This window comes from Chelonoidis abingdonii, chromosome 1, assembly GCF_003597395.2.
Source record: "Chelonoidis abingdonii isolate Lonesome George chromosome 1, CheloAbing_2.0, whole genome shotgun sequence".
Classification (NCBI taxonomy): Eukaryota; Metazoa; Chordata; order Testudines; family Testudinidae; genus Chelonoidis; species Chelonoidis abingdonii.
In genome coordinates this window covers 260,531,695-260,549,869 of record NC_133769.1, presented here as the reverse complement: position 1 = coordinate 260,549,869, position 18,175 = coordinate 260,531,695, and the positions used below count along the sequence as shown (strand labels likewise).

The 18,175-nt window shown below is 39.5% G+C and overlaps 1 protein-coding gene across 3 annotated transcripts in view; it reads right to left on the bottom strand.

Annotated features, from left to right (window-relative positions):
* TUBGCP3 (tubulin gamma complex component 3) overlaps positions 1-18,175 on the bottom strand; it is a 116,582-nt gene that overhangs the window by 67,732 nt on the left and 30,675 nt on the right. For 2 of the 3 annotated variants that reach the window (XM_075061484.1, XM_032791843.2), the window contains exons 8-10: positions 9,782-9,907; positions 5,764-5,832; positions 1,500-1,632 (exon numbers count right to left, since the gene is read on the bottom strand). In XM_075061484.1, coding sequence (XP_074917585.1) covers positions 1,500-1,632; positions 5,764-5,832; positions 9,782-9,907 — 328 coding nt within the window. The remainder of the gene's footprint in view (positions 1-1,499; positions 1,633-5,763; positions 5,833-9,781; positions 9,908-18,175) is intronic. The other variant, XM_075061485.1, reaches the window with a different exon arrangement.

Sequence of the window (18,175 nt, the reverse complement as noted above, 5' to 3'; positions counted from 1 at the left end):
AGGGAGGCAGTCTAGATGAGGGCAGTGCAGCTTGTGCAAGTAGAGCGCCATTTATGGTACATACCCAGGTACACCACATGGTTCAGGTGTGTCTTTAGTCTACTCACCGAAGCAGTGCCTCACCATCTACACTGCTGTTTATACCCCTGCTGGGGATAAGGGCATGTAGCGTATGCACTCTACACATCACCAAAAGGAGCGTGCAACGTAGACATACATTTAGAATTATGACAATTAAAAAAAAACAAACACACACACACTAGAAGGAAGATTTAAATATCAAATATCAAACTTAAATCTCTATTTTAACATGTTTGGACACATCCACTGATAAGCTCTGGTCGTTTTATGCCACCCTGAAGCAAGCAAGACCAAGCTTGCTAGTTAGTTTTTGCTTTACACTGCTTTGGTGAAGCAAGCCAACCATAAACCCAGCTTGAGGGTCCATTTCAATTTCCTCTCTCATCCTCTAAATTATCCTTGCCTCTTGTACCTCCCTACATTCCCCTGTGGGCATGCATGCACACACAGAGTTCTCCCCCTCTCTCCAATCCTTCCTATCTTCCCCTGCACAGTTTTCCCCTTCCTCTTGCAATCTGAATAGCTTTAGTGCAATCGGTAGCTTTTGAAATAAAATATTTAGGATTAATGATCTCTCTTTACCATTATGTCACATAAGTGAAAGTTTGTGTCAGCACAGACTGCTACATAAAATCTTGTTCTTCAGAGAAACTCAATGAACGACCCTCTTACAAAATGACTATCATGTCTCACTATTCTCTCTGGTTCCAAGGCCATATGCATTCTTCCATTAAGAAATAGTTTCAAAATGGCCATAGCCTCCCACTGTTTCCAATATGAGTGAAACCAAACTTTCCTCAGGGCAAACTATATACTCTCTGTGCCAGAGAAAAAGTCAGACCCACTACAGCAATAGGAGATGGCAGCCATTTTGAAAGCGCGTAGCTCTTAGTGTAATTCTCCGGAGCGGAACGTTAATCTTCAGGCTCCACAGAGTAAGAAACTTTCAGTTATGAAGAACATGAAAAGTGACCATTAACCCTAAAATTTTTTTCAAATGTATCCTGGACAAGAGATTTCAGTGAGTTTTAGTTAGATGAGCAGTTTGAAGAATCTGCATTTATGCACAAATAGCTTGGTAACCAGCAACAACAGGAAAGGAAATAAAGTATATAATAATTTAAATGTTTTTAGTAAGTAAACGTACAAAAGTATGTGAGAGTATTACTATGGTTATGTAAATATCTATTTAAAATGCTGAAGATAGTCTGGTGGATCTACTGCTTACATACTTATTTGAAGGGAAGGTGAACATTTTTACCTGGTCTTCCACCAGCCATATCACTACCAGAAGTCTACTAGTTTAATCTCAAATATCATTAACTTAATATAACTGGCATCCATGCTTGGCATGCACAATCATTCTTGAAGTTACAAAAACTTTTAAAAAAAAATGAAATATTTCAAAAATAACAGACCTTGACAGTGATCAACAAGTGCTGCAAGTGTTTTGAGTCTTATTTTAGGATCATATGTCCAGACTAGAAGACGACGAAGTGTTAAACTGCTCTCAAGTCCCAAATTTACACCCTGATCATCTTCAAGTTGCAGCTGATCAAATTAAAACACACAGGTACAGTGAAAAAACACAGCAATCAAGTACTGGCAACAAAATTGATATTCTATATTTTTGATCTGAAGTTAAAGTCGTTTAGTTTTTTTATTACATGAAACTAGTCAATACATACATTTTATCGTAAAATTCTTAAGCTAAAACTTCAGACTGACATGAGAAGAAACCAAGAATCAAGTCTAGATGAAAGCTCAGAGCAAAATGTAAAAATAATGGATTTGACAGAAGAAAAAAAAGAGGGTAGGGAAGACACGAGGGGGTGAGTATGCAACAGAAGCATCAGATAGCTTGATGGAGAGGTAGTTACAAAAGCAGTGAAGGACAGAGAAACAATGCTGAAGGATAGCAGGTGGTAATCAGAGAGGGCTATTCAGAGAACAAAGTGGAAAGAAAACAAAATGTGTAAAACAAGAATCCTGAGAGCCACAGAATGAATAGTGAAATTTCTACCATGACATCAGCAGCTTGATTTTAGTTCCGCATGGGACAAATTCTCTTGAAATTTTCCTTCAAAGGTCACCAGAACAAAGCAAGTAAGTTGACAACAAAGTTCAAAGATGGAGTATTGTTAATATACAGGAGCCTAAGTCACTTCTGGAAATGGAACTTGGGTGCTTTTGAAAAAGTTTTACTTCAGATTTAATGAACAGTGCTTAATTAAGGTGTGAATTGAAATCCATGTGGCTGCTCTGCAAATCTTCCCAAAGGGCATCTGCTCAAAACATACACAGAAGCAGCTGTATCATATGTGAGTAGGTGCCAACCCCTGTTAATAAGGGGACCCTAGCCTGAGAGTACACAAGCAAATACATGAAAAAATACATAGCTGTAGAGTGGAAGAATCATGTAGACAAGATGATGGTATGCCAAAATTGCAGCTGAATGGCCTTTCAGGGACAGAACTAATTCCCTGAGGTGTCACAAGTAATTCATATAAGGGAACACAGGAGGACCCTGGAACAATCCCTGTAGTAGTCACCCAAGTAATGAAACTCTTCCATCTCTGACCCTAGCCCTTGGGAAGGGCAAGTGCCTAGACTGAAAAAGAACTTCTTATTCTTGTAGAGCAGAGATCTCCAAACTATGGCCCACGGCTTCAATTTGTCCAGCCCCCCAACCAACATCACATTGGACAGCGAGACTCTGCCAGCTGGTGTCTCAGCCTGCTGCCAGCCTGGGTTCCTTCACCCAGGCCAGCAGCTAGCGCTGGATGGGGCCAGTGGCAGGACCCCGGCTGGCAAGCAGCAGGACCCCAGCTGGCAAGCAGCCAGCAGCAGAAACCCCAGAGCAGCAGCAGAACTTCATGACGTTGCTGCATTCCTGCCAGGGTCACAGAGTCGATGAGCACACAGTAGGTAGGTTAGTAGCGGCAGAAGAAACCAGATGTGTGAGAGTGTCGTCGTTTCCCTCAGCTTTTGTCTTAGCGAGTGTCAGACTAGTGACAAACGTATATTTGTTGTATTTAAAGTCCATTGCTATTGGGGTGATTATATTGGGAAAAGGACAGAAGAGAAAGGTTGATTCTGAATGTCGTGTGTTTAAAGAACAATGCAGCGTGGACCATTCTGTTATCGAATCAGGTAGTAAGCATTGTGTTTAATATGTAACGAAACTATCGCAGTGCTAAAAGAATACAACATTCGTAGACATTATGAAACCAAGCACTGGTTGCATTACTCTCAATTTACGGGAAAGTTACATTCAGATAAATTAGAATCCATGAAACATAGCTTATCATCACAACATTTTATATTTAATAAGAAAACCGAGAACGAAGCTGCAACAAGAGCCAGCTTCCAAGTGGCACACCTATTAGCAAAATGAGGAAAACCATTTACTGATGGTAAGCTAGTTAAATTACGTATGATTCAAGGAGCTGAAGAAATATGCCCCAAAAAAGTAGATTTAAGACAATTAGTCTTTTGGCGAACACAGTTGCTCGCAAAATTAAGGACATTGGCAAGAATATAATTTTCCAACTGAATGAAAAATGCTAAGACGTTTGAATGGTTTTCCCTCGCACTTGAGGAGTTAACCAATGTTTCCAATACTTCGCAGCTGCTGTTGTTTATTCGTGGGGTCGGCAGTAATTTTGAAGTTATAGAAGAACTAGCTTTATGCATAGAACAGCCACAGGTGAAGAGATTTTCAACGAAGTTGAAAAGTCACTGTCTCAATACGACTTGCAATGGAAACAACTGAAGTGCGTTACAACCGATGGAGGCAGAAATGTGCGGTTCAAAAAAAAGGTTCGGTTGGACAAATCTACAAAGCTTGTGAAAGGCGGGCTGCCCCAAGCCTATGATTCTTCACCGCATTCATCATCAGCGAGCATTGTGCAGGAAATATTTGGATTTGTCATGTATCATGGAACCCATAGTGGTGGAAACAGCATCAGAATATCATGATTTGCTCTACCACACTTCAGTTCAATGGCTTGGCTGTGGAAAGCTTTTGTTGCACTGAACTGAAATTGAAGTGTTCTTTTTAAAAACCCTCTACCTTTACTCACAAATAGCGAATGGCTTTGGAAATCAGCATTTTTTTGTAGACTTGACCAAGCACATAAATGACTTCAATCTTAGACTACAAGGGGAAAAACGGGCTTATCTGTGACATGTGCACCCAGGGGAAACCATTCAGGCAAAAACTAAACTAGTTATTTTCGAGTCCCAACTGATGAGGGACTGCTTTGCTCATTTTACATGTTGTGAAAAGTTCAGTCAAGAAACTGAATCACGATTCCCAACTAGGTTTGCACAAGAAATCATTTCTGATCTGAAACGACAGTTCCAGGAGCATTTCTCTGACCTTGATGTGAATGCTGGAGAAATATGGATCTTCCAAAACCTATTTGATTGAGATCTCGAAAAACTGCCACCTGAACTTCAAATGCAAGTGATTGTCCTGCAATCCAATGACTTGTTGAAGGACAAATATAAGGAAGAAAATCTGGTAGAGTTCTATAAATGCCTGCCAAGTGATCAATATGCTCATGTAAAAAATTCTGTCTGTGGATTAATGTCAGTGTTTGGCACTACATATGTGCGTGAAAAAACATTTTCAATGACAAAATATGTAAAATCCAACTACAGATCGACCTTGTCTGATGAACATTTACAGTCAATTTTGATGGTAGGGAACACTAACTTTGAACCACAGCTAAATGCAATTTTGTCAGAAAAACCATCAGTACCATACTTCTCACTAATCCTAAAATAATATATCTTTTTTTAAACACTTTTGCATATATTTAATTTTTTCACTGTTGCTTCAGTCCGCAAAGCCCCTTCAAAAATATAATATGGCCTCGTTTCATGAAGTTTGGAGATCCCTGTTGTACAGCAAGAGAGGGCAGAGCTGGTTAAGAGTCTATCATCCAGGTAGCCAAATATAACAATTCTAGATCAGGGTAGAGAATACTCTCAAGTGTCTGATACAGCAGGTCTGGTGCTGGATGAAAGCTATATGGCTTTTTTTTTTTTTTTTCCTCTTGCTTTAAAATAGATCACTAGGAACGTTCTGACCACAAACTTCTTTGGGAGAAGGAACTGAGGGTGGGATGACTCCACCCTTTCTACCCTCACTTTCCAAAACAAGAAGCTTGGCAATGGGCAGGACCATCTCTACAGGTACCGCTAAGGAAAACTCTTCCACCAGTGCTGAGGCATGCACACACCTACACTATAATGAATATATGCAAGCACTAAAAGAAGAAATGTGCACAGATGTAATTCATGAAATCAAAATGGCTGAGAATTTAAAAGTTGGATGGTAATAGACTGCAAAACTGAGTGATGATTCAACCTGGTGATATTCTGAATACAAGAGTCCTCAACCATGCTTGTAGCTGTTTCCATTACTTCATACAGTCTCTATAGACACTCCAGGCTTCAGAGTGACACACCTGGTATCTTACTTCATAGCTGCCAGATGCCACATAGACAGACCCTTCCCCAACCAGATTCATGCTTTTACAATGCTCATATTGTACCAGTTAGCTAAATAAAAACTGTCTAACCAAAAGTCACAATTGTCTAGAAAATTATTTAGTGATTTGTAAACACGAAAGGGTGAACTCAAGAACCAAATCAGAAGTATTAATTTACCTGGGAGTGTAGAACAGAGAGAAGCCTGTAGTATTCTTTGAGTTCCTGGTGTAAGGCAGCACAAAAGCTCTGAGGGGGTGGCAGGAGGCGGAAGGAAAGAGATGAAAAAAATCAAATAAATGCTATTTCCATTTTCACTTTTATCTAGCATTTTAAAACACTGATATTAAGATTGCGCCTTTTTTAAAAACCCAAACTTAACTAAAATGTCTTCAAGAAAGCCAAATTAGGTATCATCCAGAATGCACCAGCTGCTGCCTGTTTCTTCAGCATGCAGCTAATAGGTATATACATTGGAACAAGAAAATTTCTGCTGGCTACCAACTTAATTCTACTGACAGTGTAAATTCTGACTTCAATACCCTAAGTAACTGGGTTCTCAAATGGTTAAAAAAAAAAAAAATATGAGCAGTACAACAGCATTGTTCATATGAGTTGTATGAAGACTGCAGACTTCTTGGGAGCAAGAATGGCATTTGCTAGGTTTGTACAGTGCCTAGCACAAAAGGATCTCAATTTAATTGAGGCCTCTAGGCATGACCGCAATATAAAATGTTAAATAAAAACGCAGAGTTAAAAACTAGTATCATATATAAAGGAGAGGTCTGTGTACATCATGGCAAGCCAGTACATTCTTCTGTTGTGCTTTGAAAAGAATTAATATTCCCTCTTTAGGTGCTACTTGTTTAAATTAGTATTGTACATTTTGGCATTGGAACATGTGATAACCACCTGCCATTCCTCACCTGACACTGAAGAAAAGGAAGACCAACAATAATGAAAAGTTTAAATGGTCTGAAAGGTGCACTCCATGATAATGTGGTCAATTTTACAAAGGCCTGACCCAAAGCTCAAAGAAGTCAATAGAATAATGGTTTTCAAACTGGGGTACGTGAGCTCTCATCAGGGGGTACGCAAGAAAAATCCTATAATGGTGGACAACAGATTTTATTTAGTAAGACATAGTACACCTTTGATTAGATTGCCATGTCCCTTTCTCAGATGGGGGTACACAGTAGACTACAGTATTTGGAAAGGGCCAACAAATTTTGAAAACCACTGCAACAGAAAGACTTTCATTGACTTAAATGAGCTTTTAGTAGTTGCAAATATAGCATTCCATCAGAAACAAAAGCATCACAGACCATTTGGTCACCTTCTTCCAAGAAGGCCTATATTGCTAGAGTATAACCAAAAAATAACTGAACTACTGTTTCGATTAAATATTTTTCTGAAGGCAGTTGAAAACAGTTAGCCAGAAATTTTTACTTATTATTATTTGGGTGGAAATTGATCTAGGAGAGGATATGAAATATCACTCTCTATTATCACTATTTATTAATTATGTTAACCTGGCACAGTAGGCTAAAAAGACTAATCAAATTTTCAAAAATTGATTACCATTTTTGAACTGTGACAGATGTGTGTTGTTTTTTAATCTATTTCAAGTAACAAATGATTAACACTTTATGAAATATCTAAACTTCTTTGCTAATCAAAGTAAATCAGCAATTTTGATATCTGCCTTCACAAATTTAACTGGAAACAGTCCATGTCAGTATATTTACATAAAGAAGTCTGCTACATCATATACAGTGAAATTTATCTACTCCCTATCCCCATCAGCCTAAAACCAAGTTAGGCAAATCCAAAGAAAAAAACTGGAGCTAACAGTACTCTGTAAAAGTAAACTAACTATTTGCTACCTTAGATGTATCCCATTGAATAATTATTACTGACAGAAGGAAGAAAGATCCTAATTTTCCTTCCATAAATTTAAGTTCTTTATCAAAAGAATCATCTCCTTTCCAGATTAAGAAAAATGTAACCAGTCCTGACATTTGATCCTATCCTTTAAAGTAAATGAAAGTGTTCCTCTCTTCAATTCGATTTTATAAGCAAGAAAGAGAAATGCAAGAGAGAATAAGTTTATCCTATTCCAGACAGGGGTCAAGAGTTATGTACAGATTGCTGAAGAATAAAAACTCCACGACATGTAACCCTACTTTCCATTTCTTCTCACTTATTTCTTCAGCACAATCTACCAAAGCAGTGCCCATTAAACTGAAGGGCAAAATAGGGTCTACAGTAAGATAACACTCAAAGGCACTAGTTAAATGTTATTTATCCACATTCCTTATGTTAAACATTTCTAACTTCAGCATTCAAAGCATTTACAGTCATACTGGACATCAGATCATCAGTAAAAGAAATGAACTTTAATAGTTCAAATTTGCATTCAGCGGCAACTGCAATTACTTGGTAAAATAAGGTTTGGGATACCAAGTATGCAATGAAAACTGGATATTATCCTAGAAGTCTGACATGGCTTACAACATGGTTTCAAGGGGAAAGTAGAACTTGTGCTCAAGAGAGGGAATTTAAAATGCTTAGCACCTCAACTCTACTTTGATGGTTTCTTTGAGAAGTGTGAACATGTAAGGTAATTATATTTCACTGCTGATTATCCTGGAAAAGTAGCAACAATTAAGTAGTGTAGGTGGAAAAATAAAAAGGTCAACGTGCAATATATCTGACATGTATTGCTAATAGCTGACAGGCTAGTTTCTGACCCTCATATTTCAGTCAAAAAGCTGAGTTAACAGTAACATATACAGGTGGTTTAGGCTTAAAAATAAATGTGTAATTTTCTGCGTGTGCTCTAAATAAGGATGAGATTTTCGGAGACAGCAAATTAAAGAAGCTTTCAACTGCACAATATATTTGCAATAATAAGTTCTTAATGCTGAGCATGCAGCATCTGAAATTGTCAAAGAAGTGTTCAAGAATGATAAAACATGGTCTTCTACCTAGTTACTGACAGCTTAAGTAAATTATACAGCTTTATCCTCATACACTGATGCCACAGAAGTCATACAAATGCTAGTTTCAGACACAAATCATGAATGGAAAGTTATACAGATACACTTGATGGCCTACACAGCATTCTACACAGGCCCTGAAATGTGTACTTGATGTCAGAGATATAAAAAAATTAATTTACTGAGGAATTTACAGTCTCTTGTTTTGTGAAATGAAAGACTAAAACCAGAGACAGTGAAAATAAGCATAAGCAGGAAACTATTCTATGAAAGAGGGTAGGAAACCTCACCTAGAAATTGAGACAGTCAGAAGGGGACAGAATAAAAACGATAGAAAAGCAGAATGCACCACAGTGTCTCTACTGACCTCAAGAAAAATTAGACTGAAGGGAGGAGCACTTCACTTTCTTTGCAGATTAGGTAGGATGTTATGGCTAGAGGCAGGGACAACAACATTTCTGATGACTCAGAAGGGATAATATCCAGTTTTACAGAGGGAGCAAGTGATAGGAAACAGGAATGCCTTAGCAGTAAATGTGGTTTTAGGTTTTACAGCAGCTGTGCAGTTACTGCAGACTATAAATCATGATGATGGACCTATAAAAACAAAAATTGACATTCTTTTGATGTTGCATTCAAAAGAAATGGCAGCAGATAACTGGTGATTTGCATTCAGCCTCAGTAGTGCAGTATTTTATTTAACATCAATGAACATCATCTATCAGCTAGTCAAGAGTGTTCCCTTACACATTTTTCAGGGGAGAACTACAAAGTAAAGCAGAATCTCTCTCCTAACAATGCAAGTGGGTACACTTTAATTAGCTCAGAGATGCCACTATGCCATTCCTGGATTATTATTTTTGTTTAAATATAAAAGTAAACTTTAAAAAAATTAACTTAAGTCTATGGAGGAGGCACTCCCAACTGGGGATAGAAGGGCAAGAGTACTCCACAGAACTAGCAAGAATGAACCCTATTATGACTCAGCTGAGAGCTCCTTTACCCTACACCCAGATTTTGGCTCACAGCCAACAATGACAGTCCATACAGGAGTAAATCAAATGATACAGAAGGACTCCACGTTATGAATTCTCCAGAGTCTCCCCACCATTCCCGTATTGTATTTCTAGATCCAGCAGTTCTAAAGGGAATGAAACCAAAGTTTTGTAACCTGGCCATCTTTGTATCCAACATACCTGACCTACAAGCCCAAAGGCACGATCCAAGCTCCTCTGGTCTGTGTATCTTCTTATTTTATTGTGTAGCCATCCTAACTCTGCGAGTCTGCTTGTGGTATCTCTGAGCGATTTGGAGAGGCTAACCTACAAAGTTAGCAAAACAACAAAAGCTCATTAAGTCTGGATTAAAAAAACAAAAGCAATCCCTCCCTATTTCTCCAAGTATCTCTTTGCTCAGCATAGAGCAAACTCATTCAGCGAATGCCATTCATCTCCTACCCTGAAGGGATTCTGAGAGAAAAAAAACAAAAGTGAGCACGTAATTAAAGACTATCATAATGTACACATATAAGGTGGCCACATTAAAGGTGAACAAGCAATGTTAATTTTGGCCTTTCTTAAATTCTGAATGCTTGACTTTGCAACCTCAATGGTCTTTTAACATAGGTTTAATGAAATTTCCTACTTTTTAAAAAAATGCAAACCAAAATAAAAAAATAAAAAAATTCCATCACAGAGAATCCCAGGTAAGTGAGCAGCAGAGCTGGAACCTTCAGATCCACAAACCTCTAGTACCTGAATTAATGAAGTTAATGGTAGCAGCACTACACTATTATCCTCTTTGTGGACCAGCCACTAGAAGCAAATAAGATCCATACTTTGCATTTACTAGACAGCAGAGACTCAGGAATCAAGAGCTCAATTCCAAGTCCTGGACAGGGAGTGTGTTCTTAGTGATTACAGACCTGCTATCCCCTTTCATCCCCTCCACTAACCTGCCTCTGTTCCATCCAGGTGCTCACTCTTCTGTATTTGTCAGGCTGCTTCCTCCTTCACATTGCCTGGGTATCAACAGGAGGAGCAAAGAGCACAGGAGAGAAAGCCTTGTTCGTGGTTTTGCTGCTCTGTGCCACAGCAGCTGGGAGGAGCAACTGCTGGAAAAGTCCTGGTCAGTCCTGGGCTGGGAACATGCTCAGTGCAGACAAAAATCTTTGAAGAATTTAGCTGCCAAATGCTAACAAGTCTCTGAGCATTTGCAAGTGGCCATTTTCAGAGGCTTATAACTCAGGCAGATCTGGTGCATTTTCATGGAAACAGCAAAAGGCATCTGACTTTAGAGCCCCTGCCAAATTTCAAGACCCTGCTTCTAAGCTGAGAGGTGCTACAGCTTCTCTGTGAAACTGTGGTAAGACTAACGTTGACAAAACACAGTATTTTCCTCTCTGCTCTCATATATGGCCGAATAGTTTTTGAAGAAAAAAAAGTGTTTTTTGGTTTTGTTTTTTTTTAAAAATCGGCCTGAGACAAAAACCCAGCATGGAAAATTTCAGCCCAAATGGCTATAGTTTGGCAAAGTTACAACTGAAAGCAGGGTTTTATACTGGAAATTGTTTACAATAAGTGGAACTGGAAGTTTCACCCACAACTTTAGCACACAGATGACAACAGCAACACATTAAGAATTCCACAAGCAAGGGCACTTGGTGAGGAGTGACCCTCAGTGACATATGAGAGGAAAGAACAAAAACAGCTTAGTGAGATTACATCCACGCCAACTAAGTCAAGTGTGGGACTCCACAAGCTCACTAACTGCTGAATGTAACCAACAGGCTTAACAATATTAATATGGATATTTGACCTGTGTCTATATATATTTTCTGTGTTTTTACTCTGAAAAATTACCATGTGCAAAAGGCACTTACTAAATAAATCTGCTCCTGTGTATTCGGAGACATACCTGCTCCCTTCATGGGCAAATGTAAGTTTTGACAACTTTTTGATTAGTAATGCACATCCAACACAACTACAAGAATGGAATCCAAGTTCCTTGCTTTCTCGTGCATTAAAACTGCTTATTAGTTTTATCACTAAGGGCAAAAGCCAAAGACATTCGGGCTGCACAGATGTATCTGAAGACACAATTAATTCACTATGCAGAACTTTTATTACTGGCAATGATGCATATGAAGGGAAGAACCCAGTTTGACTCTCAGAGCAGTTTGGAATCTCTGGAAAGAAGGGATTGGGAGAGTTTTCAGGCTTTGTATTCTGCAAAGGCAGAAGGAAAGCTTTGTAAAAGCAAGCTGCTGAGAGAGATTTACCTGGATATGAAAAATCTCCCCAATTATTGTTTGGATACCTGATCATCTCATGAAAAGGTAGTTTATGAATTTCACATGTGCAGACCCCCAACTAAAAGAACAAAAAGCCCAACACACACAAAACTGGGCCTGATTTTCATTTATGATGGCGACTCTACACTGCTTTGGCACCATGAAGTGGCCTGAAAGTAATTTTCACCATCTATAAGGGTATGTTACGCTGCCAGAGCAGCGGAGTGCATGAGAACCAAACCTATTATCCTTCATATGAATGAACACTTAAAGGCAGTTGAAGGACTGTCACTGTACTACTCATGCTATAAGCAGCAGCAACCAGCTGAAAAGTGTAGAGGGGGTTAAGGAAAGCATTTAGATCCACCCAAGGGTCCACTGCTCCCCCACCCTTACCTCTTTTCTCTGGCTCCTTGCCCCTACAATACAAGCATACTCTAGTCTCCTTGCAGCCTCAAAAAAGTTGATCCTTCATCTCTCTGGCCTCTCCAAGTTTGGCTCCATCTTTAGTCTTCATTTCTAAACTCACTAGATGCACCATTGACAATCATTGTCTTGTGATCCTCTCCTCCAGCTCCACCACAGAACACCTCCACCGCATATCTGGCTTCCAGTCTGCTTCACTGAAACGGCTGTCACCAGACCCTCAGTGTCACTATTCCATCTCCTTTCTCCCTGACCTTCCTGCTGCTTTTAAACACAGTTGTACTTCCTTTCACAGCATCTTGTCCTCAACATCTCTGACTTCTCCTGGTTCTCCTTACTTCTTTGGAGACTGTATATTTTAAAAATGGGTAATTCTACTATATTCCTGCTTTCCTAAAATTCAGTTTATGGCCCCTCCGCCTCTTCCTCTTTTACTTAGATGAGCTCATCAGATCACATAGATTCAACTACTATCTTTATAATGGCAACTTACAGACTAGCCTTCCCATTCCTGACGTTTCCCACATCTCAGCCTATCTAGAGCCTGTTTGGACAGATCACCAGTAACAGGATCAAAAGTTAACTCTTTAGATCCATACCTGCTCCATCTCTATCTTCTAACACTGCTGACAATACCACTATACCTGACTCTTCAGGACATGAATCGGATTCCTATCATGGCCATATCTTCCCATTTCTCCCATAACACTTTTAAGATTTGGTTGTTTTTTTTACCTCTCTCTCTTTCTATACACACAGCTAGAAATCTTGTTGAGGCCCTCATTTTCTTAGGTGAGCAGCAGATACCACCAATTTGATTGACTTAATGTACCGTCTCTACACATGCACATCATACATCATTTGAAAGCTTATTATGTCTATTTTAAGACGGGGTATGATGTGGAGCTGTCTAGCAGTGCTGTTATCATAAACATAGAGATAAAAAACAACATCAAACACTTTCAAATGACCATGTTGAAATATGTGCATTCATTTCTGTTAGTTTTATGACTATTTATAATTTGGAGAGACCAAATTAGATTTTTTTTTAAACCTCAAAGCATCACAACAATCATATTAAATTTGCACAAGTATCATTTAAATATAATAGCACTGGTGACATATCTAGTCAATATTATCATCTTAGAGATCATAACGATTACTATCAAGACCACAAGGATTATTACAGTGTTCATCTCCAAGGCATGAACACAGTTCTGTACAGGGAAGACTGTTCTGACTACAGACATAGTTGATTGTGCAGCAACCCCTACTAGTACAAGCCTGAATAAGTTTTGCAGAAGCTCAGGTGCCATTGGGCCCTCGAAGAATAGAAGAAGAAAAATGTGGATGATGAACTGCTATCTATTTTGCAATGGTGATCCAATGTCTGTCGAGAAGACATCCAAACTTTTGTTTGCAAAGATGCCTCTTTTGACATGCTCTTCAAAACTGTCTCACATAGTGGGAGTTTGGCAGTGACTTGTCCTTTTTGATAGCTACATTGAGACACAAGCAATTCAAGTCTCTGTGAGTGTCCTTTTCTTTCTTGGCCTGGACATACAGCACTGCTACCAATTTCCTTCCTGCAGAAATTGTGCCTTGTCAATCATTCACTCCCAGTTTAGCAAGATCTCTTAAGCAGAAAGCTCCTTATGTTTGTGTTTAATGTTGTCAAATCCCACGCCCTGCCCCATACCTATAAAGATGACAGAGTCACACCCTGTTAATGCATGTACAGCAGAAAGTATCTTGCACAAGATGGAGTGAGTGTGTGTGTCAAACTGTACGCACTGGTATAAAGCAATGCTTGTCAGTTGTGCTGGTAACAGTGCCCAAAAGTGAACAGCAAGGACCAAAATATCTGTATCAGGTGACCTAATTACTATGGTTCCTTTCACACCAAGGGCAGGTCTTCACTACCCGCTGGATCAGCGGGTAGTGATCTCTCTATGGGGGAATCGATTTATCATGTCTTGTGTAGACGTGGATAAATCAATCCTAAACATGCTCCCCGTCGACTCCATAACTCCAGCTCGTGAGAGGTGGAAGCGGAGTCGATGGGGAGGGGCAGCAGTCGACTCGCCGCCATCCTCACAGCCAGGTAAATTGACCTAAGATACACCAATTTCAGCTACACGTAGCATAGCTGAAGTTGCGTATCTTAGGTTGACCTCACCCCACCCCCAGCATAGACCAGGACTAAGAGAAAAAAAAGCCATATTGGCACATGCAGCAGGCAGAAGCATGCTGGTGTCTGCTTCCTTTTGAGCAATGTACAAGCTCTGGGCTTCTTCAGCACTTCTACTGGTGATGGACTTTGCTGCTTCACCACTGGAAAAGCCTCCAGCAAGAAGGAATGTTTGTGCTGGGTGTGCTCCTACACACAGGTGCACTTTGAACGATAAATTCAGAGGAATGTTACAAGTAACTGCTTGTTGGACGCCATATTTAGAAACTTCTTCTATGGAGGCACAGGGCTTCCAGCAATTATCTGGTATTTCTTGCATCCAACTTTAGATTCTGTCTAGCTGCAGTTCACAGTTACTGTTCTCATATCTGTCAAAGACTTAGATTAAAGAATTAGCTTTGTCAATCCTTTTAGGACCTACCTCAAGTACTTGGCAGCCAATTCATCAATTGTGTGAAATCTGTCTCCAGATATCATTTGAATGATAGCCATGGCATCTGATGTACATTGGGGTTTCTTTGTTGAATGCTCTTAGCTCATACATCCTTTCAGCTTGAGCTTCTAGCTGATGTCTTAAATTCAGCTTTGTCTGCTCTTCTCATTCATCAGCATGGAAGAGGAACAGAGGCACAAGCCCTAATAGGTGAACAACAGTTACCACTGAAACATCATCTCTGCTTCTTGATAAGGAAAGGGCTCTTCAGAAAATAAATTTCTAGACTGATGGCTGCTGTGACTGTCCATCCCTTACCAGACTTAAATTTGGTTGTCTTGGCCATGTTCTGTTGCTAGATTTCTTGATTCTGATGGGACATGTAGCTTCTTCAGCCCAGTCAAGTGCACTTCTCACAAATCTATTTGTTCTTCATCAACATCTGCTATTTTCAGTAAAGACTCTCGTACATCTGATGTCACATGCAGCCTAGTGGATATGTTGATAAGCATCTTTGGATGTGAGTCATGGCTACATGACTTTGCCATATTGTTCGAGATATGATTGGTAAGAGCTGTAACATGCTCTGCCTCTGCACTGAGGAGGGATGAAAAGACTTGTTTGGGGACTGTCTCGTTAGGTCACTTTTCTCTCTTGGCTTTTGCATATCCACTCAGGACATGTCTTGCGAGGGTCCACCTGACAAAAGCTAGCTTCCTTCTGGTCAGTCCTACAATCCTACTGCTGCGCTTTGAGTCTTTGATAACAGTTTTCTGTTCCCACATCACTCCAAATTCCATTAAAAGAACACGGAGTCTGATGCACAGCAAGTTCGCCAGGTTCAAAAGCACTGTGTACTTGAAAGATTTAACACATCAAGAAGGTAGACTGATTTCCACCTGGAATAGTTGGGCCTGTTAGCAATAAAGAAGTACGCAATATGACATACTGTATGTGCAGATGAAGTTTCCAACCATCTCCTCACTCTGCATAGACATTTAGAAGTAGTATCTCTACAACCTGAAGAAAGCAATCCCAAAACTTGAATGTAGTAGACTGGGAACACCCCCATGTCTGAAATTCCTCCAATACTAGTAGCAGCATATGCTGAATTATAACATGTCATTAAAGAGCTTGAGGATGCTGCAAGGGCTCAGTGCCTTCAGACTCAAAACATCTTGAGTGGTCACCCAACATTTGCCAGACAAAATGCTAGAAATACAGGAGTAACTCCTCTCCAGTCATCTCCCCAAAAATGCAGTAAAAACAGCACAGGCTGCGAAAAACTATTCAGGCAAATTACATTGGTACCAAGCTTGTTTGGGAGAGTCCATTTCACTTGTTGAGCAACTGCATATGACTAATGCTCCATGGTCTGAATGGTATACTGCTTGTTCTAGGGCTGATGAGATTACCTTACATTTCAGCATTGTAGTAGACTGTGGACATATCAGCTGGTCTGGCATCCACAAAAAAAGTGTAGATGTAACTTTTGCGTAGGTGCTCTTAGTTGCAAGCTTATGGCTGAAAATCAGTCCAGATTGGAATCACCTGAGCATGAACAATGTCAACATCATTTGGTATTGGTAGGACATCATGAGGTAGAAGTCATAAAAGACAACAAAAGAGATCTCAAACAGCAGTCATTTGTAGGTGACAAGAGTTCATTTTCCTCAAGTACTTTTTCCACAGTGAATCAGTTCTGGACACTGCACAAGAGACTCATTGCCTGGAGAGAGCAAGTGACTTCTCTCCAGCACTTCAGTCCAGCATCACAAGAAATATCACTATCTGCAGCCTGTTGTTGAAATACCACTCTAGCCTTTCATTGGAAAGTATTATTTCCATCAATGGCCTCTACGTTGATGTGTATATCATCATCTCCTTCATGGATGAGATTTGAATCTGTTAATACTATGCACTCCACAACTAAGAGGCATCATCTTTCAGTGTCTTCGGAACTGCTGGCTGAATTATACGCCTCAATCAACCAACCAACCAACCAACCAACCAACCAACGAGACACTCCTGTTCCAATTGGGGCATGAAAGCAAACGACCTCTGAAAATTACAATGACCTGACTTTGGATAATATTCGGAGGCTTTCATTTTGACTATTTCAGACACAAGGGTTGAAGTGGCATTATACTAAGCTACCTGTTCATTTAAAAGCTGTTCATCAGGCTCACACACCAAAAGAACATCTACAAACAATCTCAAATGACTTAAGTTACTGTTTCAGATTACTAGCAGCTTGACTAAAGTCAGATAGTGTTATTGAGCTGGACAGAATGACGATAGACTTGCCTTGTCCATTCTATTCATGACATGAAGTTTCAGAAGTTGCTACTGAAATAGCTTGCAGTATCTATATCTAAGGGAAGTAGGGATTTATATCTTTGTAGCAGCTTGGAAAGGAGAACAGCCTTCTTGCTGTACATAAGATCACTGTCTCTCTCTTCAATCAGCTGGTAAAATGCAATGTCATAAGATGATTATTTTGCAGTATAACTACGTCGCTTTGCTTTAAGATTCATTTTACTCAAGTAGGAACAAAGGCACATTGAGTGATAAACTGCATCCTTAACACTCAAGTCTTACATAGATATTCCATGAAATGTCATCTCTTCTTTGAAGTGATGCCTCCCTTAGTTTGGTTGCTCTCTCAAATATTTCTATTTTATGATGTTTCTTGTCCATATTGTGTGCTTTGCCTCAAGCCAACAATGCAACAGAAGGAAATGCTGGAGAGCGTGCTTGCTCTGGTGGCTACAAAACCAGGTGAATATGATACTCTCTGATTGGATTCAGAGTCTGTTTTCTTTCCTGAGTCTAGTACAACTCTGACATGCACCAAATTCTACTTATGTATTTCTGAAAGCAAACCCTGTGAAGTATAGGTAGCACATCATCTAAATTAGAAAACTCATCCAGTAGCTGCCAACACAATTCCTCTCTCCTGGCTTCCGCTGCCAGCACCAAGAATTCTGTCCAGCACTGATGGATTTTGACAAATTTTACATTCTTTTGATTTTCTTGACAAATAACATTTTTCAAAGTTTGTGGAGAGTCTTCTTCTATTTGATGTACGCTTTAAAAGCCTTGTATCTGCCATATCTTCCTATACTGTAACATCCCTGTAGAGGTAAAATTCCCAAAGGATATTGTTAGCATTACCACCACCACTTCTCACTTTGCACAAGTATATAGATATGTGCTAAAATTAGATATAAACTAGATCTGTTAGT